The sequence below is a fragment of the Syzygium oleosum genome, unplaced genomic scaffold (assembly GCF_021117445.2).
Source record: "Syzygium oleosum isolate NSW1041296 unplaced genomic scaffold, Sole_v2.1 Sole_v2.12, whole genome shotgun sequence".
Lineage (NCBI taxonomy): Eukaryota > Viridiplantae > Streptophyta > Magnoliopsida > Myrtales > Myrtaceae > Syzygium > Syzygium oleosum.
This window is the reverse complement of record NW_026607496.1, coordinates 8,965,707-8,975,068: the sequence shown is the minus strand read 5'-3', so window position 1 is coordinate 8,975,068 and position 9,362 is coordinate 8,965,707. Positions and strand designations below refer to the sequence as shown.

Here is a 9,362-nt window from a genome sequence, read left to right as displayed (position 1 = left end):
TGGGAACAGTTTAGATAGATTTTGTTGCATCTATGTTAGTTCTCTCCAAACAAGTCACGCATCATCTACATCTAGCCTGAGAAAAAAATTAATAACACACATTGTCGACGAAGTAAATCTTGGTGAGTCTATATAATGTATTTCTATGCTAAGTTCATACAACATTTCTCAGTACTTTCTTTATTTTTTCCTTCTCTAAGGCTTCTTCATATGGTTATGTGCCATTGGGTTTGACCCCAAATAATACTAGCATAGTGGTTCCAACTCTCATTGAAGACGTAAACTCTTATCGCTTAACCAGTTTCTTGGGTCTCTTTAGTTACAACATCTGTATCTTTTCAAAGTGTTCAGATTTCTAATTTTTCCCCCACAAGTATTAGCCTTCAAGTTCGACTCCAAGGCGAAAGCATCAGACGAAAACAAGATTGTGCGTAGGAGTAGTTTAGGAATGACTAGTGAAATTAGCGTTGAAGATCCTCACTTCCCCGTGCAGGCAATATAGAACAAGTAAATGAGTAAAGGAAGGAAAGTGCCCACTTAGCAACTGAAGATACAACCTTATTTTCCGCTAATTCCAGATGTAGACTGATGTACTAAGTTATCATGATTCATTTTGTTTTCTTACTTAAGTTTTTCTTCTTCTTTTTTTCGCCATTTCCTTTGTGTCGGTGATTTTGTTCGTGGCCTTCTTTTGGACGCGTTACGTCTTCTTCAGGGTGGGACCATCTCCGGGGGTTCAAGTTTTGATTGAAATATGAGAAAAATCATCACTAGACAGGCTTCGCTGTACGTCCTTTATCATTGAATCTCGTGTCTGAAACCAGCTATATACAGAGTATAGTTCGGGTACGTACGATCTTGATCATTCAAGACAGACAGAGACCCCCAACGGGGCTTTCCGACATAGGACCACATGGTCATGATTTCACATTGTCGTTGACATGGGAGCTCCCGCTCGTGACTTCTCACCGGCCGACGAAAACTTTTATTTCCCACACATCGTTGAGCCTAGAACGGTTCTTATCAATATGAAATGCCGCATGGTTAGCATCGTTAAATAGCATGAACAAGCAGTTCTTCCAATTCAAGATTCAAGTCATGCCGTCACCCAAATAGCTCTGATGAGAGAAATCACGGGACGCAACACGCGCGGCTCGTGGTATCAAGAAATTTCAAGCAGACATGCTTAATGCAAAGGGAGGAGAGAGTATTATAATGACGAGGTTCTTCTTATTCATAAGGTGGAGAAGAAATGGTTGCTCATGTCATGTGGTGCTAGAGCACAACCAAGAAGCAACATACATTTTCCCCCACACATCAAAGCAGAAAGGACTAGACCACGGACTGACTCGGAAATTCGAAACACACCAGAAAGCAGAGCTTCCTAGGACACACGGAAATTATTCAGTACTCCTCAGGGCATTCATCTCCCATGCTATGTGAACTCCATCTATGGGGCTCATCTGCACACGGGAGGTGTAATTCCTCGGAAGTATGTAGCGAGCAACTGACAAAGCAAACGACACAACCTGAAAACAACAAGACCGCGAAACTTGGAATAGAGTCTAACTTCCCCACCACTGATGAACAAACACACCAGTGCTTCTCAGGCCTTTGAACAGATCCATACATCCCCCTTTCATTTGTCCAATGCCTTGCAAAGGGTCCGAGCAATGGAGGAAGAGCTCGTTAACCGAGCAGATGGCTCCGCTCTCGAATAACTCCACCAGGAATTTCAGTTCTAGCTCCCCGGTATTCATCTTCATAACCACGAAGTCAGCATGCTTCACTGTTTCCTTGAACCAAGCAAGAACGTCAAAACCTTCACTTCCCAGATAAGGATCAAACTCAGGATCATCTCCAAGATTATTTGTGCCCTTGTTTCCCACCAGCCCTGGGTGATAAACAAAGTTAATACCAGGCTTCTTGACATAAGATGAAAGCACTGAAGTGTTGTGGTCGACGAAATAAATGTTAAATGCTCGGATGTCCACTGGATAAGATGGCAGGAACCAATTCACATGGACAGAATTCAGGTGCTCCCCTGCTCCAATAACTATATAGGTCATTTGCTTCGCCAACGAAACATCTACGAATTTCGGTAAATAGGAATCTTTTGGCTTTGATTCCATTGGCTTTTCCTCTACAAGAGGCTCCATGAGATCGATAAAGGCTTTACTCTTAATAATTGATGGGCAGTTGTCCGGAAGTCTATATTGCCCAAAAAAACCCACATTTTCAACCCTCTTCTTGAAAACCACCAGAGTGAAGTCATTCATCACACCAAGACTGAAATCATTCATGAAACCCACGTGAATGACGCTGGAAGCTTTCAGCAGCGAAGAAACTGGCGTTGCCGACCTAATGAGGCTGTTCGGGTTGGAACCGCTAACACTGACAAGCATAGCCCCAATTCCGCCGGGCTTAAGCATGCGCTCAATCTCGAGCACGAGCAATGCAGGGACCGACACCTTATCAAGGTCCCTGGAGAATACGAAATCGAAGGAATTATCCTCGTAGCTCAGGTCGTAAACCAAATGCTTTTGTTTCAGGGAGAAAAAAGGGTGTCCGTACACCCCGCAAGCATTGGAGAACCCCAACTCGTGCAATGCATAAACGCAGGCAGACGAGCCTTCTCCGGCACAGAGAGCATTCGCGCTATAATCCAACAAGTGCTTGCTCATTAGCTCTCCAACCACATTTAGAGTCAAATTCACATCCTCTTTGCACTCGACGGATTCGAACGAACCCCGTATCGGTTCCAACATCCAATTGGGAATCAAATAAGCGCCGGAAAACATAAATTGGCCAAAGTTACCCGGGTCGGCGGCGCAATTATCGGAATTCGCCGGAGCGAAAAATGCCGGATTCCCACCGGACAGCACATGCAGCAAAGGGAACAGAGAAATAGCAGAGGCTATCATAAGCGTGCGGAGAAGCACGCGCCTCGCGATATACCCATGAAGAATCTGGTATCTCAATGCCTTGTAATCCATCCCTTACGGTGGGGGATTCGATCAGTTCAAGCCCAGAGCAATTCGTGCAAAGTTCAGATCTTTCCGATCAAGTTCAGATCTTTTCGATCAATTCGTGAAACTTTCAACAGAGAGAGAGAGAGAGAGAGAGACAGAGAGAGATTGAAGCCGGCAGAGCAGTTGGGAGAGCGAGATTTAGCGGGTGCAAAACCTGGAGGAGGTGTGATTCCCACCCACGAGGAGACCCATCGAAGTTTGGGAGCCCAGCCAGACCCTCCTCGGAACCCTCCTCGCCATGGCCACGCACCAGGTCCAATCCATGCCCGGTGGGGGGATCAAACAGTCATCGATGTGGAGCTTGAAGAGACCTACATCCTACACCAAATCAGGGGTCCAATCAAGCAAGAGGTTGAACCCGGAAAGGGAAGCACTTCGAGCGGTGCAAGATGGGAAACGCTTTTCTGGGTTAGCGGGTCCCGTGGATGGAGATGGAGTGAGTGAGGGAGTGACGAAGTAGATCTGGTTGCGGGAGTGAGCTTTCGATGTTATTCAGGAAAACAGAGGAAGAAAATTTAAAAATACTTTGGAGAAAGGGAAGAATAGAAATAATTGAGAGTGACAGCTGTGTATGTCGTTATTCTCCATACGCGGCAGAAGCAGGGAAGTTCTCAACGTTAAAATTTAGTAATAAATGCACTAGAAGTCCCGAGAATTATTACGGAAGTGTAATTGAGTCCCATGACTTTTAAAAGGTGCAATCGAATCCTTAAATTTGTCATGAAAATACAATAAAGTCCTAAAACTTTTTGAAATGTGTAATCAAGTGCTGAAATTTTCAAAAAGTGCAATCAACGAAAAGACTTGATTTCACCAATTTTGACAAGTTTCAGGACTTGATTGCACTTTTTGAAAAGTTTTAGGACTCGATTGCACTTTCTGACAAGTTTTAGGACTTAACTGCATTTTTTGAAAGTTTTAGAACTCAATTGTACATTCGTGACAAGTTTTAGGACTTTTATTGTATTTATCCCTAAATTTTATTTTTTGGGGAGTTAATACCATGAAAAATCCCAAATTGGTACACATGCGACGAATTTACTCCAAACTAATTTTTTGACCATATAAAACTACAAACTGGTATAACTATGACAAATTTATTCCAAACTAATTTTTTGACAACCAAAAGCTCATAACTGATATATTTGTTACAAATGTACCTTTTGTTAGTTTCCATTAAATTAGATTAATATCATGAAAAATTACAAACTTCATCAAACTCAGTAATTTGACTGTAAAATTAAATGAAAAGTAATGGAAGGTAAATTTATCATATATATATATATATATATATATATCAATTTGAAATTTTTCGTGATATTATTTTTTATTGAAAATGTTAATATTTATTTACGTTGTCCAACCATCAAACCATATCTCTTTTATCGAGAAAAGCGTGTGGGATTTGCTTCTTGCTCCAATCTGATCATAATGGAGCGTACGAACTACGAGTAAGCGGTTTCAGGTTCTTTACAAGTTTCACTTGGAACCTGGAGCCTACCCTCGGGTACGGTTTCTCATTTTTTGGAGAATGAAATCTACTCGTCGGAACCTAGAATCTAGAACTAACCTTGTCACAGGTTTCATGGCAGGTTCCAAGGTCTAACATGTTTTTTTTTAATTTCATTTTTAGTCAAACAAAAAGAAAATGAACGCAACAATACTGAACAAGCTTGTTATTCACCAAAGAGAATACAAAAGACTAGTTTTCCTAGCATTACAGTTCAAATAAATACAATTAAAATGAAAAGTCATCACGTGAATCAATATTAGGGGTGAGCGATTACATGTTATGTACAGGTTCCACCTAGAACCTGCCCATAAGTATTGGTCCCTCATTTTTTGAAACCTAGAACCTACTCTATCAAGTTCCAAGTCGATTATAGGGTTTACCCAAGTTCCACATGTATTATTAATTGAACAATTACAGTGAATCATTACATTTAATGATCACCACTTGCTACTATGATCTACTGACCATAACTTATATTTAGATACACAAAAAATATGAAATATTAACGAGTCATAAAATGAAAGCTCGGACTAGTGATTTTAGATTATATACTCATCATCTAACGCCATGAAACACTGCAGGATCACGCGATGACATAAACCAAGAAAAAACACAAAAAACTTGTTTAGGTTTCAGGTTCCAAGTTCCAGTAACCTGAACCTATCCGTCGAAACATGTTCTTCAATTTTTGGAATCTGAAACCTACCCTGCATACCTTGGAACCTGGAACGTACAGGTTTCCACCGGTCAGGTTCTCAAGTTCCAGGTTCTACCCCGGAACCATGCTCACCCCTAGTGCGAACACACATTGGGATCCACAACTTCAAGTTGATAGCTCCGATTTTAAAGGGTTAGTATCAAAAAATAATCACAAGCTTGTACTCTTATGTTACCTTTATCCCTAATAATTTTTATGTGACAAAAATAAAAATCATAGATGTGTCAATAATAATTCTCAACTGATCAACTCATATCACATTTATTTCAAATTAATTTTCGAGTCAAAAAAATGATTTTAGCGGATTTTCCAAACTTGAGGGAGCTCTTAAGGCAAAATTATCCCAATCTTTTGGGTAAGTTGGGATTTTTTGTAGTACGAAAATTAATTTGGGATGAATGTGACTAAGATGTATTAGTTTGGAATTTTTTGTGATAAAGTAACTGTAACATAAGCGTACAAGCTTGAGATTTTTTTTTTTGTAGTATTAGCCCAATTTTAAATCCATATGCCCATATTATTGGTTGTCAAAGTTAACATTAGCAAAGATGAAAGTTCAAGGGAACCTGTTTTGGACTTTTAGCATTTACAAAAAGCAACTTTAATAGTTAATGAACTTTTTTTATTCCTCACTAACATTTTTGAATTCCTATTTTGCCCTACGAAGTCTCTCTCGACACCCGGTAGCTCCAAATTCCCATCGTGCAAGCCCAAACACTACAAAAAAACAAGGGATTAGCGACGAATTTTGCGACGAAAAATTTGGCAAAATCCGTCGCTAATCGAATTTGCGACGAAATTAGCGATGGAAAAAATTCCGTCGCTACTAGGGCGTCGCAAAATTTTGCGACGGAAAATTTCAATTTCCGTCGCAAAATTGCGATGGAAAAAAATTCGTTGCAAATAATTTGTCGCAAAATTCGTCGCAAATAATTCGTCGCAAATTAGCTACGAACTTTATTCGTCACAAAATTCGTCGCAAATTAGTCACGAACTTTATCCGTCGCAAAATTCATCGCAAAAATTTTCCGTCACAAAAATTGCGACGGATTTTGCGATGGATTCCAAAAATAAAGGGCATTTTCAATCCGTCGCAAATTTGCGACGGATTCCAAAAATAAAGAGCATTTTCCAATCCGTCACAAATTTGCGACGGATTGGAAAATGCCCTTTATTTTTGGAATCCGTTGCAAAATTCGTCGCTAATTTGCCACGAACTGTATTCGTGGCAAAATTCGTCGCTAATTTGGCACGAATTTTTTTTTGTTTGTAATTTGCGACGAACTTATTCGTGGCAAAATTCGTAGCAAATTTGTCACGAAAAATTTTGACTTTTGCCACAAACATTATTCATGAACAAATTTAGCAACGATTTTTTATTAATTCTTTAGCGACGAACTCTGCGACGAATATCGTTTAGCGACGAAATTAGCGACGAAATTTTATTTTTGTAACGAACTTTTATAATTTGTGATCGTACGATAAAATCGTTTATTTTATTTTTCGATTTTAAACTTAATTAAAAGCAAAATTAATTTCTGAAATTTATATTTAACATTGATTAAGCACTTAATAACATCAAAATATTATAATAATATGAAAATGAAATACATTCATCTACATTTTCCACAAGAATGACATAAATATTTTTGTTTATAGTACACATAATGAGAGAATAAATAATCTTGCATAATAACTAATCTTGCACAATAAACAATGACGACAGAAATGAATCAAAAAAGAATATCCAGCTTTTAGCGACAATCTCCATCATATAAATATTGAACAAAACTAAAGACACGGTCCATGTGAGATGCTCACTTCCTTTGCTCTGTGAAGTTCACGTACTGATCAAGTGCTTTCTCGTTTACATGACTAAACTGTCGGAGCTGCTCGTTGCATCTGTGAAGCATCTTCTGCAACTCTTTGATGCTCCTCCGTCTATACCTATAATCTCAAACATATAAAATGAGGTATGATGAGCTTCAATAGTGGAAATCAAATTAAAATTCAGTAGCAAAGGGAACATACACCTCAAAAGCATTTTCAAAGTCAAAACATTTTCACAGTTAGACAAGGGAACATACATCTCAAAAGCATCAGAAAATAACGGGCCCAAGTTCCTTATCTTTTTTGAGTACTCATCTTTTTAGCTTTAAGAGTATTCCTCCGGCTAAAGAGTTGTTCAAGTTCTTTAGTTTCATCCTGAAGTGTTTTCTCATAGGTGTCCTCCAAAGCCTGCATTCGAGCAATCATTTGAGAAGAAACCAAAGAGTTGAATACCAACATTTAGTCCACACTGAAAAAATTAAATAGTACCTTCAACTTTGCCATCTCATCTTTGATCTTTTTGATTTGCTTATTTGTTTCCTCTGTACTTCTATTAATTCCTGATAATTTTTGTTTCAATCAAAAGCGCGAACAAAATCTAAAGCTTCAAGACAACAATATTCCGATCAATCCAAAATTTCCACCTTCTAATCGCTGGGTTGCATCAATGACCAATGATTTAGTATCTTTTAGCTCCTGCCACTTTGATTCCGCTTCATTTTCATGCAAATCAGTCTCTGATGAGGATATAATAGCCTCATACTCTTGCTTCTGCCTCTTGAGATTAGTTGCAAGGTTAGTCTCAAGCTCTGCTTTTCTTGTTTCCATCTGCAAACAAACAAAAGTGATGACCAATATGCACAAAAACAGCACAACTGTACTCTGGCAAGGTTCTCATTGCCAACCTCAATGCGAATATCAACAATACATAGAACTATATCCTACCTTTTCAGCAGTTACAGGCTTTGTCAACTGGCGATTGCGTTCTTGTTCTGAAGTGACAAGCAAGAGAATGAGCATCTATCCAAAGAAAGCTTCAAAAAAATTAACACATGAAGCACTACCTTCTGCAAGTGAAGTCTGAGTGTTCTTGAGCATCTATCCAACGATAGCTTTGTCCTCTCCATTTTCTTCCTTTCCCCCAGAAAAAAAAAAGGAAGAACACCCAAGAAAGAACTCACGTCGATTCGAGCCTCGCCCCGCTATTCGCAACAGCATAAAAAAAGTCCAAAATTACACGTCTATTCACAAATTGGAGAACTGAGTCATTCATCAAACACTTGCAAAGCACCATATCCCGACCCATTTACCCTATAAACTCACAAACATCATCTCCATTTCTCGATGAAGACTACCCAATTCTAACGAAACAATAGCAACGACAACCATTACAATAATCCGACGATGTATCTATCAGTTAACACACAAACATACTCGAGAACTTCAATAAAAAGGTCACAAAATCAGAGTAAACGGAACGTACAAATCTCGGAATGGGACTGACGGAAAGAAATCTCGGAATGGGACCGACGGAACGTACAAATCTCGGAATGGCTGGAAACTATTGGGGCCCTCCTCCCACAGGTAGCCGTCCCTCTCGACGGTGGTGATGTTGCCGTCGACGCGGTCCCTGGCCTCGGTGACGACCACGTCGGGGGCCCTGTCACGGTGCTTCGTGGCGAGCGCCTGGGCGATGCAGAGCCCGCTGATCCTGCCCCCGACCACCACGCAATCAACCAGTCCCCCGCCGGCTGCCCTCGGCTGGGAGATCGCGGGGCCCTCGGTGACGGAGCACCGGATCCCAGCGGGGCACGCGGAGGGGCTTGTGGGCGTGGAACGGGTGGATGGCGACGGAGGAGGAGGCAACGGCGGCGGCGGCGGCGGCGGTGAGGGTGGCCATCATGGCTGGCGGAGGGGAGGAGGGAGCGACGGAGAAGTGTTTGGCGGAGGGGGGGTTTCTGAGGAATGGTAGAGAGAGAGAGAGAGAGAAAAACTGGGGTGAGGGCGGGCAGATTTGAGAGACTGGCGGGGGACTAAATTCAGAGTTCGTCGCATTTTTCCGTCCCAAATTTGCGACGGATTTTTTTTTCCGTCGCAAATTTGCGACGGATTTTTTTTTCAGTCGCAAATTTGCGACGGATTTTTTTTTCCGTCGCAAATTTGCGATGGATTTTTTTTTCAGTCGCAAATTTATGATGGATTTATTTTCCGTTGCAAATTTGCGACAGACTTATTTTTCCGTCGCAAATTTGCGACGGACTTATTTTTC

At 40.6% G+C, this 9,362-nt stretch overlaps 2 protein-coding genes across 2 annotated transcripts; both read right to left on the bottom strand.

Annotated features, from left to right (window-relative positions):
- Positions 1-1,208: 1,208 nt before the first annotated feature.
- Positions 1,209-3,528, bottom strand: LOC115674179 (uncharacterized). The gene has a single exon (XM_030596520.2). It carries the CDS (start codon positions 2,994-2,996, stop codon positions 1,566-1,568), a length of 1,431 nt encoding a protein of 476 aa, XP_030452380.1. The 5' UTR covers positions 2,997-3,528; the 3' UTR covers positions 1,209-1,565.
- Positions 3,529-7,356: 3,828 nt separating this feature from the next.
- On the bottom strand, positions 7,357-8,896 carry LOC115674122 (structural maintenance of chromosomes protein 3-like). Its single transcript, XM_056316710.1, has 6 exons — positions 8,634-8,896; positions 8,158-8,295; positions 8,039-8,085; positions 7,738-7,921; positions 7,583-7,653; positions 7,357-7,501 (listed from the first exon to the last, which is right to left on the bottom strand). Exons 2-6 carry the CDS (start codon positions 8,189-8,191, stop codon positions 7,388-7,390), a joined length of 450 nt encoding a protein of 149 aa, XP_056172685.1. The 5' UTR covers positions 8,192-8,295; positions 8,634-8,896; the 3' UTR covers positions 7,357-7,387.
- Between the last annotated feature and the right edge of the window lie 466 nt (positions 8,897-9,362).

What these genes read in the sequence shown, in the direction of transcription:
- LOC115674179 (XM_030596520.2), bottom strand. Translation starts at nt 2,996, where the DNA reads ATGGATTACAAGGCATTGAGATACCAGATTCTTCATGGGTATATCGCG.
- LOC115674122 (XM_056316710.1), bottom strand. Translation starts at nt 8,191, where the DNA reads ATGCTCAAGAACACTCAGACTTCACTTGCAGAAG. An exon ending in TCAGACTTCACTTGCAGAAG is followed by an intron (nt 8,086 to 8,157) that starts GTAGTGCTTCAT and finishes TTGTCACTTCAG; the next exon opens with AACAAGAACGCAATCGCCAG. An exon ending in AGCCTGTAACTGCTGAAAAG is followed by an intron (nt 7,922 to 8,038) that starts GTAGGATATAGT and finishes GTTTGTTTGCAG; the next exon opens with ATGGAAACAAGAAAAGCAGA.